Source organism: Falco punctatus, assembly GCF_963210335.1.
Source record: "Falco punctatus genome assembly, chromosome: 15".
Taxonomy (NCBI): Eukaryota; Metazoa; Chordata; class Aves; order Falconiformes; family Falconidae; genus Falco; species Falco punctatus.
The window spans coordinates 21,102,315-21,121,615 of record NC_137595.1 but is presented as its reverse complement, the minus strand read 5'-3'; the positions used below and the strand labels follow the sequence as shown (position 1 = coordinate 21,121,615).

The 19,301-nt window shown below is 39.5% G+C and overlaps 1 protein-coding gene across 2 annotated transcripts in view; it reads right to left on the bottom strand.

Moving 5' to 3' along the window:
- Positions 1 to 342: 342 nt before the first annotated feature.
- The window catches only part of ABCB7 (ATP binding cassette subfamily B member 7), a 44,817-nt gene continuing 25,858 nt past the window's right edge, over positions 343 to 19,301 (bottom strand). For both annotated transcript variants that reach the window (XM_080365409.1, XM_080365410.1), the window contains exons 7-16: positions 18,747 to 18,835; positions 18,576 to 18,663; positions 17,343 to 17,517; positions 15,753 to 15,910; positions 15,015 to 15,178; positions 14,718 to 14,847; positions 13,992 to 14,163; positions 8,546 to 8,649; positions 6,857 to 6,964; positions 343 to 4,083 (exon numbers count right to left, since the gene is read on the bottom strand). In XM_080365409.1, coding sequence (XP_080221535.1) covers positions 3,865 to 4,083; positions 6,857 to 6,964; positions 8,546 to 8,649; positions 13,992 to 14,163; positions 14,718 to 14,847; positions 15,015 to 15,178; positions 15,753 to 15,910; positions 17,343 to 17,517; positions 18,576 to 18,663; positions 18,747 to 18,835 — 1,407 coding nt within the window. In that variant the 3' untranslated portion in view covers positions 343 to 3,864. The remainder of the gene's footprint in view (positions 4,084 to 6,856; positions 6,965 to 8,545; positions 8,650 to 13,991; positions 14,164 to 14,717; positions 14,848 to 15,014; positions 15,179 to 15,752; positions 15,911 to 17,342; positions 17,518 to 18,575; positions 18,664 to 18,746; positions 18,836 to 19,301) is intronic.

Sequence of the window (19,301 nt, the reverse complement as noted above, 5' to 3'; positions counted from 1 at the left end):
CGGTGACACTTCAGACAGAGCGTATGAATAAAAATTAGAAATAAAAATATTTTAAAAAAATAATCAAAGAGTGCCCAAGTTTTACTTTCTGGCAGACAACAGAATCACCAATTATTGCTACTGCTTCTCCGAGATGCCCACCCACAAGCAGAACGTAATGTTCAGCATTTTGTTCTTGCCTCTGACAGAGCTGTGCGCAGCTGTGGCAGCCGGGGAACCTGCTCGCCTGCAACTCCTCAGCCACGCAACTATGTTTTCTGCTTTTATAGGAAGTTTTTCCCATTTTACTTGGGAAGGTAACGAGGGGAGAAAAACCTCTTTGCTCTTATTAGTACAGATGCCTTTTCTTTTTTTTTTTTTTTCTTGTCTGCATTTCTTGTGTGTAGCTGCTGAATTTATGATGGTGAAGTGTACTTTTGTAACCTGCCTCGGAAGCAGACAGGCAAGCATACAGAGAATTCCTTCAAATGAAGCCACAAACAAGTCACGGATGCTGATCTAGCAACTCCATGGCACAGCATGTTCTCAGCCGTCTCCAGAAACCCACGGCAATTCTTTAAACCAAGTATTCTATGACCGGCTCCCTTAGGAGGAAATGCCCTTGCTCATTCCGTGTCCTTAAAGTCGGACACAGCTCAGCACCCTGACTGGCACCTACCCCCACGGCGGGGTCCTAACGGCTTTACACCTATAGCAATCCCTGGATGGATTTAAACAAATGTCGATCAATTCTGGTATTTACCATCTGAAAACAGCCCTCATTCCAAACCCGTAAGGCTCAGCTCTTGGAGTACTTGCAAAGCCCATCCCCAGTGACAATACACATCAGCATTCATCTGAAAACTTTCCTTCCGAAATGCAATCAAGTTTGGCATTAAAATTTGGTTTCAGCCATTTAAAAGCTAACGCTAGCTCCTGCGCTCTCTTAGACGCTTCTGAGGATGTCTAAGCCCTACAAATGGGACTGTTCATTGAGGAAAAATGCCAGCACTCTTTTCCTCCATCTTTCAGATGACCAGTGACATTTCTAACACTTGTACCAAAGGAAAAAAAAAAAATCTTCAGGATTGAAATATTACTATTTACAGCCTTCACACATTATCTGCTGGGTGCAACGGTAGACAAATTATTTCATTCCAATCACCAGCTCTTGTAGGGTGGGGAGGGATGACACATTGTTTGGTTTTTTTATTAGCCACAATACAGCAAAGGGAGATGCCTCATAAAAAGATTTTTTTAATAAACCTTTTCTAACTGTTGCAGCTCAGAGATAACTGCACCTTTATAGTCAACCTTACTGCTGTCAGAAACTAAAAAAGGAGACAATTAGTGAAAATAAAAGGAAGATTGTAAGCTAGAATTCTGAACTGCCACTACATTAACAAAGCTTCACTTTGCTTCTGCGCTGCAAGGATGAAAATAAAAGTCCTTGCATTCGAAATACTTTTAAAATAATTTTTAACTGGAGATTGATGCCAGGTTGGTTTTTTTCACCCATCATTTTAATAGAGAGAAAATGAGCAAGTAGCAGAGAATACAGCAAAGGTTCACTCCCTTTAAGTTACCGTTCCTATATTTAGCTGCAGGGGAAGGTATAGCACAAATAAACAAACACTACTTGCAACTAAATTTCCAGAAGCACCAAATCCAGTACTTCACTAGTGCCCACACCGAGAAAACTTGCATCTGATTTATAAACGTAATTACATCAGTGTAATTATACTGGCATAATTCCCCAGGAAAAAAGTTATTTTTCAATATCCAAGAGAAGAAATTTTGTTTTTAAATTCAACATGAAGAATTTTCCAAAGTAACTAGTGATAAATAGATAACAGTAAATTTCTCTGAAGAGGCCTAAAAATACAACCCTGCAGTGGCGGGCTGACCTTGGCTGTGTGCCCAGCGCCCACCCAGCCGCTCCATCACCACTGGGCAGGGGAGGAAATGTAATGAACAGCTCCTGGGTGGAGATAAGGGCAGGGAGAGCAGCACCAGTTACTGTCAGGGCAAAACAGACTAGATACAGGGAAATTAATTTAATTGATTGCCAGTTAGAAGTCAGAGTAAGGTAATGAGAAATAAGACCAAATCTTAAATGCGTTCCCCCACTTGTTCCTTCTTCCCAGGCTCAACTTCACTCCCGGTTTCCCTCCCTCCTCCCCCCAGCAGTGCAGGGGCTGGGGAACGGGGCTGGGGTCCGTCCATCACACGCTGGCTCTGCCACTGCTTCCTCCTCACAGCCTGCCCTGCCCCAGCCGGGGTCCCCCCACGGCAGACAGCCCCCCACGAACTGCTCCGACCCGATTCCTTCCCAGGGGCCGCAGGTCTCCCCACACTGCCCCAGCCTGGGTCCCCCCACGGGCGCAGCCCCCCAGGCCCAGCCGGCACCAGGGGGTCCCCAGCCCGGCCCCAGCCCTGCCCCCCCCCCCCCCCCCCTTGCCAGGAGCTGCCCCAGCGCCGCTGCCCGCGGGTCACAGCCCCCTGCGGGCACCCCCTGCCCCGGGGGGGCTCCCGAGCTGCGGGGGGGGGGGGGGGGGGGCTGCTCCCCCGGGGGCTGGGGGCACAGCCTGCCCCGCTGGGGCTGCCCACGGGCTGTGGGGGGTCTCTGCTCCGTGCCTGGAGCCCCCCTGCCCTGCCCTGCCCCGGGTGCTGCAGCGCTGCTGCTCTCGCATGGCCTCGCTCCTCTCCGCCGCTGTTGCACAGGGGGTTCCCCCCTTCTTTAAGATGTTCCCCCAGAGGCTCCCACAGTCGCTGATGGGCTCGGCCTCGGCCAGCGTGGGCTCTGTCGGACATGGGGGAAGCTTCTGGCAGCTTCCCCCATTCACACAGAAGCCCCCCCCTCCCCCGCCGCTACCAAAACCTTGCCACACAAACCCAATACACCTGCTGCACTGCCCTGCAAAGACTGAGGGTTCTTGACACTGAAGAAATTTTAACTACTGAAATGAGGAGATTATTACAGCAACACTTTCAGCATTATGCAGGTCATTTTCTCATGCATTAATGACATAATAGAAATTTATGGAAGTCTTTATTGAATCTTAATTGCTCCCTAAGACCATGACTGAAACAGAAAAAATGACTGCATTCTGCTTTGACTACTGCAGCAGATGTTGGGGACACAGAATCCTGAACTCTAGAGTTTTTCATTTAAGGGAAACTTCCAATTCTTCGTATTTACATACAACATTTCGTATGTCTTCTGTGAAGTCACACTATTTTGCCAATTCCAGATTTTTGCCAGCTCTTAAAAATACTGTTAGTTTTCTTTTAGAATAATACCAATACACTTCCTGATAGTCCAGTATGAAAGGTGTTTGTGAAGGGTGAGATGGATAATCCCAATATTTAGTTTGCTACTCCAAGCCTCTAATATTTTGCAGAGGCTTTTCTTATTCTTTGCAAGGAAGAACACTTTAAATCAGAACACCACTGAAGAAATTAAATTGCATCTTCCTCACTAGCAAATGAGTTTAAATTAGCCCAATTACAATTAAAACATGACATATTTATCAACCATTATGAGACATATTGTAAATCCAGGACAAATCTGTTTACAATTCAATAATCCACCTCAAGCAACTACCCCAAAGAATTTACCAATGCCTAAAAAGTGCCGTAAGTTACACTCTTAAAGTTTCTGAAAAAGCTCAGCTCTTGCAGGTACCATTAAATATCAGAGATATCTAAAGATGTAAAAATAGAACTCCTTTGGTTGAAATTATGTCCCTCTGAGAAACTGTAAAACCCTAAAACTGAAAAACCCAGGAAAGTTTTTGAACATTGACTTAAAAACAAGAGCTACACCTCACTGTAATCTTGTGCATTTTTACCCTATTATACAAGATGAATCCAGGCTCATACTTAGCATGAACAGTTTCCACAGCCTTTCACACTATTGATAATTTCTTCTTCTAGTTTCTTTCTTTCCTCCTCTTTGGACATCCGATTATTTTTCTCTTCCCAGTGTGGATCGTTATGACTATTTAGCACTTTGCTGCTCTGTGTATGCCACATTTCATAATAGAGATTGTTAGGACTTGCCAGGAGGTCTGCGTGTCTACCGCGCTCCACAACTTTGCCCTGTAAAAGAAGGGGAGTAAGTCAGTAATGGGTATCACTAGATTTTAGGAATATAAATGCTGCCAAAATATGGGGCACAGTTTTACAGAATAGATCACAGCAGTTAGTAATGAGAAGGAGCTTGGGACGCCAATGAAAGGTTGCATGTGTGCTGCGCACTGAATTGCTGCCACGATGCAAGGCGAAAACAAGGAGCTGGGTTTTTCCTCAAGCTTACGTAAATGGGGACACGGATGCCTTTTGTCCACATGCACAAAACTTAAAGCCCACAAACATGCATGAACTGGAAGAGCTATTTAAAGTAAACACAGGCCTCTGTATGAGCAGCAATGTGTTAAACTACTACTGCAAAAGTCACATGAGTGTACCAAAACTAACATGTATTTGTCTTTGCTTGATAACACACACACAGAAAAGTAAAGGCATAAAGAGAGGGACTTGTGCTAGATAAGCAAACACGTTTAAAATCAAATCCTAAAAACAATTAGGGTAAATTGTGCTTTTAGATGAGTACTCAGTAACTTGTGTCACTGCAATTGCCGTCATGAAAATCGAGTGAGCAGTTCAGTTCATCTGTGCTATTCTCAAGAGCAAAGATGATTTATTGACTATCATTGTGGAAACGGGAAGGAAGAGTTGGAGAGGAGAACTCAAATCCTACCGACAGTGAAACAACACTATTCTTCAAAAAAACAGACTCATCTTTCTACTTTGAAATACACATTTACATATGCTGATTTAAAATCAAAATAATGTATTCATTCTCCAGCTATTCTTTCCTTTGGGAAAAGACAGCATTGTACGGATGACTACATGGATTTTGTATTAGTTCTAAATTCTGATCTACAATTAAATCTACCTCCTTGTGACAGCTGCTGATGAACATGCTGGGAAAAAAATTGGGTCTTGTCACTTCTATTACTAGTCATGCTGGTGGAATCTGAACACACATACACTTGACCAACGTAACTGCAGAATTTACTTAAAAACTTTAAGTGGTTAATTTAGCGAGTTCATTGTTATAAAGACCGTGCTTTTGAATTATGGCCTTTTTTTTATTAACTCTCGCACGATCGTCAAAAACTTAACTTCTCTGTTCAGCTTCACAGCATTAGGATCAATATCATCAATACAGTGTTTGCTTACTCACTCAGGAATTACTCTGACGTTACCCAGGCAAAGGTGCTGAAATTGCAATGCCCTTTCCATTGCTAAGCAAACCCAGTCACAATCACCTTGTCTCATCTCCACTACCAGCCTTATTTATCTGGTTGCTAACACAGCGCTCATCAATCAAACTGGGATGACAAGAGGCAACTTTTTGCTGAGCAAACATCAATGATGCCTCACGAAGCAGTCGGGCACTAAAAGTGATGCACCACACTGCCTCACTCATTCACAATCTTTATTACACTAACATCATTCATGTAAGTGAGCACCCTAGCTGTTTTGCAGTTTTAGGTTGTGCTTTTATTTTTAATTTAACAGTTACAGTGTAACACAAAACACACTCTTAGTAAGCTGTGAAAACTTGCATCAGAAACAAAAAGTCGCAGATTGCCTTGTAACATGTTAAAAAACATTTGCAAGATGTTTTAATGTGCAGTTACATAAAGGATACACCTTAGGAAATGATTTTTCAAGGAAAAGATGAAAAAACAAGCAGATCAAAAACAAATAAAAATTCCACAGAGCAGCATGAGTGATTTATTCCACTACTTCATTTTGAAATTCATGTGAAGCTGAGATTTGTATAGCACAGACAGTCATGAACATCACCGTAAGATTTTGTTCTAATTCCCCATGAAATCATTTAATGTACTGTAGGAGTAATTTATTTTCTTTTAGAGAGGCATATTTTAGTCACTAAATACACCTATGATCACAAGCATATAAATAGCAACTGAAAAAAAAATGAATGCAGAGATAAATTTAACATCTATTATCAGCAGATTATAGCACTACATTTCCAGCATCATCGGTTAAAAGAGTAACTACAAAGTTTAATAAGGACATTTGTTTATTTTATATCTCTAGCCAGATACGTGTGATAGAGAAGAAAATGGACTTAGGACAGACTGAATGTGAGATAAACAGCTGAGTAGTGGTATTAGTAAATTAAATGCTGAAACTTTCTTTCTTTTTCTCTCCCCACCCCCCCTTACAAGAGAAGCATACAGAAAAGGAATAATCACACTCTTCCACAGGTACAATAGAGAATGGTGTTCAGATTTATTATATAATGAGACTGAACAATCCTACAACAGTTTTATCTGCATGGAAACAGAACATGCTGTCCTCTCTCTTTCCATTGAAAGAAAAAAAACCCTAGTGAATGTATGTGAAAAAAATAGACATTCACTGAGTAATGGTAATGAAGCATAAATTAGGGGAACATGTTAGGAAACCTAACCTGACAGAAGCACATAATAAATTAAATTAAAAACATGCAACATTAAGCCAGTCCCAGAGCATCAAGTGAAATTTGCAATAATACATATAAAGAACATGCAATTAAATAAACAATGCAAATGAGGTAAAAATACAACATACAAGAGTCACACATGCAAGTTTCTGCAGCTGATAAACTGTTAGTTGCAGTAAGAAATATATAAAAACCAAAGCTTGGGCCAGAATTTTCTAACAAGGCTCATTTCCAAAGAAAGAACTTTCAGTAGTTCGGTGGGAGAATATTTCAAAATGGACACACAGACTCTCTAAAACAAACGCTGACATTATGTGAAAATTACACATCACAGGGTGATCATCTCACCTGATCCAGCACAATAATTTCATCCGCATCAACTACTGTTGACAACCTGTGAGCAATGAAAACTGATGTTCGGTGTTTCACCATGTCCTTCATGGCACTGAGAATATTCTGCAAAATTAAAACAGAGACAAACTCTTGCACACTCCTAGGTGGTACAAAGAGAAATAAAATGCTGTCTGGAAAAATGCAATTTACTGTAAGTTTTGACAAACATCTCCAGTACTGCTATAGCATCACAATAAGAAAGAGCTACAAGTACCTACAGAATAAACAGAAGAATCCCAAGCATGAAATACCTGTGCCTCTGATAAAGTCCTCAAACTACAAGAAAAAGCCTGCATTCACAGAAAAATGCAGATAACCCAAGGGACAAAGGAAGAGAAGTGTTATTTGATTTCAGGAAAAAGTTCCCCATGCAGCCATGCTACAAAAGCAACATAAAGAGCAATAAAGGCATGTGAAAACAATAAATCGTCACAATAACACTACTTTGCAATCAATGAAAGTTAAAGAAAAAACGTGGAACATAAAGCAATCCTGGGAATTATCTATCCACCGTTTCCTTTGTGAGTACTCTTCCACCTTCCCAAACTGCATTCAGATGCAAGCAGCACTAACTGGAAATTTATGTTCTCACTGCGATTATTTTCCTTGAAAACCACTTGCCTTTGTGAGAAAACATTTCTATTACCACACATACTTTTGCGGAAAGGACTCATTTTCATTTGCTGTCTTTAAAGTGCAGTTCTGCTGAAACTTTCAGCTTTCCTTATGATTATAAATACATATAAATACTTATGATAATAAACACAGCAAAACAAAAGAGAAAAAATCCAAGTAGTGTCCTGTAGAACTGCGTGTGTTATGAACATTTCTGGTCTAATGGGGAAACTGTACTATATTTAAATGCTGTACTATATAGATGTACAGTTTGTACTCTGATTTCTTTGTATCTGGAAAATGAAAGTAATTTAGTGATTACAGGTCAATAAATTTGCTCAATAATCTGCATAAGTGAACATAAACATAGCTCGAGCTCTAGTTTTTCATGACATTAGTTTGTGAAATTACTGCTGGTGCTGAGAGTTTTGTGTTTAAGCACAGACGTAGTTATGAAGCCTGATGCAGTGACTGTGGTAGTGTCATGACATCTATGTCACAACGCTCTGATGTTTCACAGCCCTTCCTGTGAAATGAATACAAATTAATACCAGCGCTGCAGGTTACACCTACCTGATTTGCATCTCAGAAAGATGCTGCACAATAAACAAGAGGTTTTCTGTTCTGCGTTATGTCACAATTATTTATAAGACATCTTTAAGGAATGCTAGATGTCACCTAAACACCTTTTAAAGTGGATTGGAAAGCTTCACACTTCATGGCCGCATGAGGTATTTGCAACAGTTTCAAGAGATGAATGTTTAATGGTGAATGGGACCTCCAGAGTGTAAAACAGAAAATATGCCCAGAGACAGAGTTGATATTCTTAACTATGTCTCGAGGCAGACAGACTCACTAGCTCTGCTCTGGCCTTTAGAAAAAGGGCTTAGACATAGAATCTCTTAATAATAATACCAGGAAAACCCATGATAGCTCAGAATTCTTTCCGAGAGGAAAAGAACAAGGAAAAAAACATCAGAATCAAATCATTACACCACTTAAGTTTTATATTTTGTTATCCCAATTTACCTCTTCTGTAATTGAATCTAAAGATGACGTGGCTTCATCATAAAGAAAAATAAGTGGCTCCTTTAACATTGCTCTAGCAATTGCAACTCTTTGCTTTTCTCCTCCTGAATGGGGGGGGGGGGGGGGGGGGGGGAAGGGGGAGGGAAAAAAAGAAAGATGATATTACAATCTTGATATTCTAAATTAAACAGCAGACGCAACTGTTTTGGGGGTTGTGGGGCTTTGGTTGGTTGGTTTTGTTTTGTTTTTTTAAATACACATAATGGTTGCTACTGATAAAGGTCTGTACATGTTATATAAGAAATCACACAGGTTCCTGCTCCCTGGTAAATCTAAAGCAATTCAAGATTATCTTTTTATAAAAGGACAGAGAACTATTTTGTATATGCTGCAAGGCAAGAGCCTCCTACAGGTAAGTAATGATGATGTACGGTAACTCACTCTGTACTCCAGGGAGCATGAGCTCATTTACCTGCTCTAAGCTATGCCCTGTACAGTATCTTTGCATACAGACATACTGCTTTCTCCCACAAATAAACAATGCTCTGTCCACACCTGCTGTATTTGATTTCATGCACCTTGTGCACACATTTCTTCTTTCAGTCCCTCCTTGAAATTCATCTAACTTTCCATTCTGTAATGGCCCAGACTTAAAAGTATCCGTACCCAAAAGAGCCTTAACCAGCAAATTTCAGTAAAGATCACAATTAATATGGTACTGAATACCACCTTCATTATGCAAGCTACTGTATGTTGGTTTCTGATGTAACCAAGTTTCAGACTAGTTTCCTCCCTTCACAATTCTTACAGCCAACATCTACTCAAGAATAACTTTGGTCAACATTTACAGACAGGAAAACAGGTGCATTTGACAACTTAAAATCTGCTAAACATTTGGTATGCAATGCAAACATTTCACATTTGTGCACTTGCCCTCCTTTGTTTTATTCAAGGCTTCAAAACATTCCATTTAATATAATTATATTCTTGTTAATGTTCCATTCCTATCAGGAGAGAACATGCTTTAATAAACCATTTAAAAGGCTGATAATAATGCTGCAGTTTAAAATTCAAACTGTCTTTGGCAGAACTCAGTAGCAATTAGAATTGTACAATTTACTCAGTCTATTTTAATGCACTCTCCCTCTCTCTCCTGTAAAGCATGTTCAAAACTCACAGCTTGACAATATCCATGTTTGAAAGACATACTACAATAACAACATCCAAGGTCTTTCCTTACATTTGTAGCATATTGACTTGTTTCATGCTCTTCCCCATTCACATTCAGAGCAGCAGCATGTTAACTGTTTCATTCACAAAGTCAGAGGCTCGGGCTGTTACAGCTCTGCCTACTACACATCGACACTGAAATGGATTCCACTTGATAAAGCCAACACAACTTGGTTTTCATTATTTACTCGTGATGAATCAGTCTCCAAGACCAGTAAGAACTGCACTAAATGCTTACTTCACCATTTCAATTCTCCCACCACACAAGGGGAGAGAAACTCAGGTAGTGAGGCTTGTTATCCATGCTACCGTACTGTCACTACGGAGTCTTCTATGTATTAAGGTTCTTGCCAATTATTAAAAAAAAAAAATCCACCAATTTTAAAGTATCAAGACAGCACTTCTAACATACCATTTTCTAATGTCAGTCCTCAAAGTAGTAAACTGTTAATTTACTAGAAGAAAGGAATCCATAACATAGCAAATTTTTGCATACAGGCAGAATCCAATTTACTTTTTCTTTTTTAAACTAGTAATTTGTTGCAATCAGATTTAACTGTTCACAGAACCAGGCTCCCAAATTAAGACTGCAGCCTTTACTGGCCCCACACATTACTACCACAGTTCACACATCTGGGACCCGTATTAAGTTGTCATTGTGCCTTTCACTGAGACACCCACCACATCAGTGGTCCTGAAAACCTTGTTTTTCCACCACACACATATAACGAGTGGATTTCAAAGAGGACCACTTAAATGCATAGAGTTTTCGCTCCCCCTATTTCTCCCACAAAATATTATTTGAAAAAGACAAAACAAGTCAGGACTTTGTTTCTTCTCAGACATGAACTTACTCAAACAAGATATTAAACAGATTCAGAAATTAATCTAGTATACACCTTTCAAACAATTTAGGGAGCCATACTACTATTTAGAAAACTACAGAGATTCAAAGTAACAGATGCCTTGTTTTTACAGAGCTACTGAAGTAACTCAAAAGACACGCATTTGACATCTCCAATCCATTAAACAACTAAACCATTTCTGGCCATTACAACTCTCATTACTAATGAAAATATTGATCTAACAAAAGCACACGGGATGCAGCGGACACATTAGCTCCACATTCCAACCTAAACCCACAAACTGGCACTGGCAAGCAAAAGCACACAGCATCTAGCTCCCCAACAGCCGAGCACACAACTGCATGTAAGATCAACTCAATGCGCAATCCCAGGAAGCCCAAGATGAGCAGACATTTCTGAGAGCATTAGCCTAAGACTACTGTACCCTGATTGCAAACATTACTGAAGCTTGTTTATTACTGTTCTTTGCCAATACTCATCTAATTTGTTGAAAAGAAGAACTTTAAATACAAACAAGACGGGAAAAAGACACATTTCCCTTTGCTGTCTAAACACCACTTCTGTCGAACATGGTTAGATGGGTGCTTATGACCATCACAGTGGTAGCACAAAATAAAGGATGGAATAAAGGTATAACTCATTTTCAGAAAGGCTCCATTAAAGGAGTCTTGAGGTCTGAAGGAAACTCCAGCATGCCTGCACACACTTTTCCAGATTTAGAATGGGACGTGGACTCGTAGAATCATTTAGGTTGGAAAAGACCTTTAAGATCATCAAGTCCAACTGTTAACCCAGCACTGCCAAGGCCACCACTAAACCACATCCCTCATTTTCAATACTTCCAGGGATGGTGACTCCACCACTTCCCTGGGCAGCCTGTTCCAGTGCTTGACAAGCCTTTTGGTGAAGAAATTTTTCCTAAAAACTAATCTAAACTTCAACATAAGGCTAAGGCTTTGAGCAACCTGATCTTGTGAAAGACGCCCCTGTTCACAGCATGGGGTTGGTCTAGATAATATTTAGAAGATTCCTTCCAACCCAAACCATGCTATGCTTCTATAAACACCAAGACATTTCAAACCTATTGTTAGTCAAACCCTCTTTCTAGAAATTACTAGTTTGGGGAGACAGGCAGCACAAGAGAAATCTTTATTCATTATCATGGTTCTCTACAGTTCTGCCAGTACCTATTTTATATCTTCTATCACTCACCCAGATTTGCGCTTCACATATTTTATTTCTCTTCCAATTTTTCTGTATTGCCCTTCTGCAAACGTGTACGCTTTCTCCTGCACATACATTCTGGATACAGAATGTAACCTCTGATCCTCTGTTTCAAAGAGACCAGGACTCCTGACTTCAGCAGCTGCATAGTAAGAAACACCACGTTAGCTTGCTGTCTTTGCAACAGGCAGCAGCTCTGCCCAAGCACACTCCTGTGCTCCTGCCTCTGGACCCCCCACAGCCCCCAACGAGCCACACATCTTGGTACCTTTCGCCAGCAACCTCAGAACCCTGAAGTTTCCAAACTCGCCAAGGTAAGTCTCTCTCCCCAGTAGGGCCATACCTCCTACCCAACAGAGCAGAGCTGTCTGCCCTCTACCACTCCACATGCAAATGGAAACAGCTGACCTGCTCTTTGGTCTACCCAAAAATGTGTCTTGCACGCTGTGTCAGAGGGGAAGACAATTAAGCTCTGCCACACGGTAAGGCCCAGTATTCAGGAGAAGTTGTTTAGAAGACACATCCTACATGTCACCACAGTGATACGGCCTCTCCTCAGGCAGAGCGGTAGCTGTGTATGTACTGCAGTTCAGCATTATGCTGTCTACTTTGTCAAAACCCTTCCAAATATTTTAAATGCCCTCACACTTACCTAAACACTTCAAGATTGTATCAGGAAAAGATACAAAACCAATATGAAAAACTGTGCCCCACCACTGCTCATATGGGCTAGCAATTTTAAGCAAAACTATATAGTGTTGTGCTTTTTTAAAACAAGACAATAGGAGATGGTTTTAACGAACTTTGGAAATGCAACTTCTGCTTCTCATCGTATCCACCAAGGAGGGGAACCAAACCCATCAGTGAAATGGGGAAAACCTCATGGAATAACTATCTCATTTTATCTTGCATCAAATATCTATTAAAAAATTAAGAGCTATAAGAAGATAAAGACTTACTTAAACTGTATATAAAATAACCTAGTAATAAGAATCATACATCCTTCAACCAAAACAATGATTTCATTTTTGTTTCATTCAACAGACATTTATTAAGTCTTACATTTATGTGACCGACATCACTATTAGTTTTCTCAAAGCAACTTCAACCTAAGGGATTTGAGATTGAAAGCATTCCAGTGGAATCTAGCTACTACCTAAAAAGTTATACTTAAACCCTGTATTTTTAAAATCCTATGTCCCCCCAAAAACCAGAAAAAGGACATGGGATATGATTTACATTCTCATCTTACATTATAACTTCACCTCAGGAACAATGTTTGCTTTCAGACATCCTCCCTAGGAACAAGTGTTTGTAATTTTAGTATTACAGACAGCGGTAGAGAAGGAGTAAAGTGATTTTTTGTTAAGAGTGGCCCGAAAGGCTAGCATGACTAGCAAAGCCTGGCTAATGCCATGGTATGATCTTTCTAGTATAGAACAGTTATGCTATTTTAAAAAGCGCATACTCAAATACAAAGGGACTTCGAGAACCTAAACTCATGCTTTTTTTTTATTTCAGTACCAAGGTTGTATGATTTAAATCTGTAGCTTGCAGATACGCAGACACCATTTTCACATTGTTTCTTACACAATTAACGGTTAAGAAACATGTAAGATTTGAACACCCTTTCACTACAAACAGGGTCCAAAATGACTATACTACAACATACGCTGCCTTACTCACTATCAACAGCAAAACCAAAACACCACCTAACTTTTGGCTCTTTGAAATTTAGATTTAAGAACACAAATTTGGAAGGTCTATGCATATATATATATATAAGCCTATCACATCCTACATGCAAAGCACACATACATGAAGTTCCCAATCCTATTCACACACATCACACTACCTAAATAGATTACGAGAAAGATCATTTTCACTTAGATGCACCTACATGCTTACCTATCAACTCATTTAACACTATCCCCTGAAAATACATTCCTTTAAATAACTTGCAGACTACAGTTGCCTTAAACTACAGATCTTTGTATTAAAATTTAGCCTTACAATTATGTTATACTGCAAATAAGCTAAAAGCAAGTCTGACTGAGGAATAAACTATGCACTGAACTTTGAGGTAGCAAAAGGGATACAAAAAACTTGTGTGCTTAAGATCCTACCTGAGAGTTTGAGTCCTCGTTCACCAACCTGAGTGTTGTAACCATTTGGCATTCGAAGAATAGCATCGTGGATTCCTGCCAACTTTGCTACTGCATACACCTCTTCTGGCGTTGCACCGGTATTGCCATAGAGCAGATTGTAATAGATGGTATTATGGAACAGAACAGCGTCCTACATTTACAGAAAGAATATTTTAAACAAGAATCCACGAACAATAGTTTAAAAACTGTCACTGTCCCCAGTCCATGAAAGAAATGAATACAGAATAGCTTATATTCTTCTATAAAGCCTGAAGGTGAAAGTATTTGGGGAAATTTCTTTTCCCAAAAATGGGATTAATACATTTTGTGTCCTAAATATGTGTCACACATACTTTTACCATTTTGCTAACTCATTACGGGTGGCAATCGACTATAAAGCTAAATCACTTAAAGCTGGAGGCAGTTTCTCATGAAGAGGCTTAAACACTTTTCAGAAATTGGATCTATATGATGATGCACATAAAAATATTTTCCAGGGAAGAAAAAAACAAAAAGAAAGAAAAAAAGGCAGCAGCATGGCAACTTTCAAAGGAGCTAGACAATACCACTGCATTAGGACTGGCCTTCATTGAACCACAGTGTCAATACCACTGCATTAGGATTGGCCTTCATTGAACCACAGTGTTAGAATACTGAGAATTACTATTACGATAGACTATTTGGGGGGAATGAAACACAGTATACCTGAGGTACAACTCCTATTGCCTTTCTCAGACTTTCCAAACTGACGTCTTGTATGTTCTGTCCAGCAACATAAATGTTTCCTTTCTGAGGTTCATAGAAACGAAATAATAATCTCACAATTGTGCTTTTCCTGAAATTGAAAAGAATTGAAGGTAATGTTACATTGCTGGTCTGCTATTTACAATAGCTAAAACAGAACTGATGTCACAAACAATAATAATAAAAAGCAAAACACAAGAACACACATTTAAGAAACAAAATTCTACATCGATTGGTGTATTTAGTCCATTTACCCACCCTGACCCACTACCTCCTACAATGGCCACTTTCTTTCCTGCAGGGACTTCAAAAGACACTCCAGCAAGGACTTTCTGCCCCTCAAGGTATTCAAAATGCACATTATCAAAGGTGATGGCAGCAGTCTGTGGTGTGATCTGCAGGGGTGGTGCCAGCTCTTTGTCCTATTAAAAGAAGAGTGCCACTTTATATGCTGCCCAGAAAGTATCTCAAGCAGTTCAACAAGCTGAACAGTCCATTTCCCAGCTCAGTAAAAGGCGAACAGACACTCCAGCTTGGATATGCTGAAAATAATTATAAACCTTCACACAAGTGAAATTGGTTTGTTCCCTCTTTTCACCAAAAAGAGGTGGTTTGTTCCTCCTTTTCCCCAAAAGAGGTTAAAACTTCTGCTGTAAACACTGCTTCACAACTTCTTTTGCACTGATAAATTCTGCATCATTAGTTACAGATAAAAATTCAACCACAAGGCATGAATACTTAAATAAAAAAAAAATCTCAATACAAACACAGCTTCCACGAAGCTTTTGCTGTCACTAAAATGTTCTGCAAGAAAAAAGCAGCTGCTGTTGCACTAACTGCACTTAAAGAGGCGGCAGAACAGCATCCTTACACAACATCTCTTTCTTGAATAGAAATTAAACCTGGAAGGTAATAAACAGGGTGAAATGATGGCATTTGCCAGAAAACAGCCCTATTAAATACCCAGATACTTTAGGAAAATAAGCTACTACTTACTTTAATTTTGGTATCTACACTGAGAAGTGTAAACAAGGTATTCATATCTATTAGTGCTTGTCTTGTCTCTCTGTATACTGTTCCCAGGAAGTTTAGGGGAAGAGAAAGCTGGAACAGCAATCCATTCACCATTACTAGATCTCCAACAGAAAGGCTGCCTTAAGACAAAATGGATGTGAGAGAATAAGGAGACTTGAAGGGTTGTCTTGTTAGGAAGTACCAAAAGATTTTAAAAAAATAACCAAGTCAATCAAGTCTAGTTTCTTTTATCCCATTTCTAAAACCAGATGTTTAAATAGTAAACAAAATGCATTCCCAGAAGATCAGAATTTATATAGGAAGGTGCCTGAAACAAATGGCAATGTTTGTGTGGATTTCACTTAAGGACACAATAGCACCTGGAAAATAAGACAAGCAGCATATCAAGAAATTCACAGAAAACATCATATTGTAAAGCTGTAAACTCCACAGTGAGAAACATAAAGGGGCCTAAATAAGTTAGAAGAGGAGGAGCTAATATATGAAAACAAGAATCAGGAAAGACAATCTTAAGCAAAATTACAGACAAATCCAAATGACAGAATTTGTTACGAACAAGAGAGAAGACTTTTATACTATATACAACAGAGCTGCTAAAACATAGTGAGAACCTCTGGGCAGCTTAATATCAAATACCCTGATCAAGGGAAAACTCAGGATGAACACTCTAGCTACAGGTAAGTGCCAGGTCAGTTCAGCTGAGACAGGTCCAGAAAGATGATTTAAAGCTATATTTCTACCAGCCTGCTAAAAGGCTATTCTAATTTTTCTTAAGGACAGCCATAAACTGCACCTACTGACTTATTCATTCACAGTCTAACTCTTCCCTAGCCTGGCATCTCCTAAAAAGAGCAGAGCAGATGCAAGACAGCCAGCATGATATAAAGGTCTACCCTTCAAACACATCTGGATGCTAACAGTGTTTAAAGCACCATTATTTTTACCCTAAAAGCACACTGCTTTAGCTGAGCCCCATCCCAATACTGCATTGATCTACTGTATTTGAAACTTGTACTGTCTTCCTAAACAAGCAGGTTTTACTTTATGCAGTAAATTAGACAAAAAATTCGAACAAATGGAAATGATTCCTTTAATAGCGTGCCCTTATTAATCTATGGAAAGTAAAGGACAGTGGTAATAAAACTACTGGAGACAAAGCACACTGGTATATACACATTCGGGAAAAGTTCTGAATTTTGCCAACATGAAAAGGAAGAAGGGTAAAAAGAAAGGATCTCTGTAGAAGGTCCACAGAAGTATTTGTATTTTATGTGTCTTTCATAATCCTTCAACAGAAACTTCCTGAAGTTACATTTTCTCATTTTCTACCTGCAAAACTTTTAATATGTTTCTAATACAATCATACTAGATACTGTTATATATATATGATGGAATTAGTAATACTTCAAGAAGTAGCAATACTCAAAACTCTCAAGCAAAAACTCAAAATGAACTATCACGTCAAACATAAGTTAATTAAAATGAACACCTTTATTATGGATGAATTAAGGTAAAAGGCAGTAATTTTTAGCTTATAAACAGAAGAGTTACCTGCAACAATGCCCTGGCTGGCAAGCACCATAATGGCCGTTAATCCAATGCTAAATATAGCACTCTGTCCAAAATTCAGGAGAGCTAAAGTAGAGGTAGTCTTCAGGGAGGCATTTTCATATATCTTCAAGAATTCGTCATACCGCTGGGCTTCATATTTTTCATTATTGAAATACTAGGATATACACAAAAATAATGAACGTGACCTTCTCAAACATACTAGGCTGCATACTTAACTCCTTATAAAATTCAGTATAAACATACTACATGCACAGATACACACAACCCCTCTTCAACACTTTTAACAACTGAAGAGAAAAGAACGTAAAAAGACTAGTGTGTGAGGACAGAAATCATGAGCTAAACCCCAGGACATTCTGCACTGGAAAGGAGATATTACAGAGACCCCTACCATACTCGTATTCTAGTAACACCAGGTGTCTGTCTTGCAGAACTTCTGCTCGATTAACGTCAGAACCAAACACCAGCTGCCACTAGATACTAAAAAGAAGGAAAAGTTACTGTCCTCTACATACTAGAACGTCCTTGTTACTGTGATGGCAAATTCTTTTGAATCATAGATTCATGGAATGGTGTGGGTTGGAAGGGACCTTAAAGACCACCTAGTTCCAACCCCCTGCCATGGGCAGGGACACCGGCCACCAGCCCAGGTAGCACGGTACTTCCCACACAGCGTCTACTTCTGGGTGCTTCTTCAAAAATAACTCCACTGCTTATCTTTCCAGTTCTAGCTCTCCAGTTAAAAGCAGCATAAAATAAGCACAAGCTTGGACAATTTCAAAGCTGTCCACAGGGTTTTTCAACAGCAGCAGTTGAAGAACCAATAGACACCTACAAACAGCGGTAGGTAATGAAAACAGTACACATGGTCATTTGAGAAGACAACGTGGGGCAGGCTGACATTCAGAAGGCAATTCTGCAAACAAGAGAAGCTTCTTCAAGACTCTGAGTTTACATGCTGCAGAAACTGATGGCCAAAGGGATTCAGTCATGAAGCTTCTCACTCTTCATGAGCAAATACATTTTTCCAAGCCCTGCTAACAAGTTTCATGCTACTCCATTAGGATCATGATGTACTTGTCAAATGAATAATGTTTTAAAAATACGCTATTGCTCCAAATATGTAGCCCTATAAAAGATGAATCTTATGACTCACTTTCCCTAGGCTGACATAAGAAAGACAAAGAGCCTAGTAGTAAAGATTGGTCTTACCTTTACGGTCTCATAATTTAGTAGCGAGTCAATTGCAGCATTACCCGCATCATTATCTGCTTTGTTCATTTCTATTCGAAACTTAGTCCTGTAAAATGAAGGTTTTATACAGTCAAGAGTTCAGGCTGAGGCAACACTAAGCACCCTGATGAACCTGAGGGCACGCCTTACCTCCACTGTGTAACTCCTATTGTGAATGCTGCATAGGCTCCTAGTGTCCCCAGAGTTACTAAAGCAAACTCTGCACCACATTTGTAATACTAGAATATTTAAAAGAAAAGAAAGTCACAATAATTTTCAAAACTTCACTGTTACCTCAAAATTATGATAGCTTAGCCCAGGATAAGAACTCTGAAGGTCCCTCCCAACACACTCCCTCTACTCTGAAAAAGCTTAAAACTAAATACAGGCTTAAACTGAAAAGGAAAGCAGTAAGAAGGGTCTAGGTTATCTCCTCCAGCGTTTTTATCAAGAGCTAGTGTATAACATAATAATGGAAAGTTATTTTTGCCATTATAAAACAGAAATGTTGCTAATGTTTGTGCCGTTCCCACAAATAAGTATTTGTTTACATGCTTTTTGGGTGGATTTTGAAAGAAAGCTGAAGACTGCGGAAGAAGAAATAAATGGCCTTGCAAAACAATTTATGAAGTATTTTCTCTACTTCAGGGTACACCAGAAGAGGAAAGCCCTAAGAAGAAAAATTAAAGCATCATGGCAGGTTGG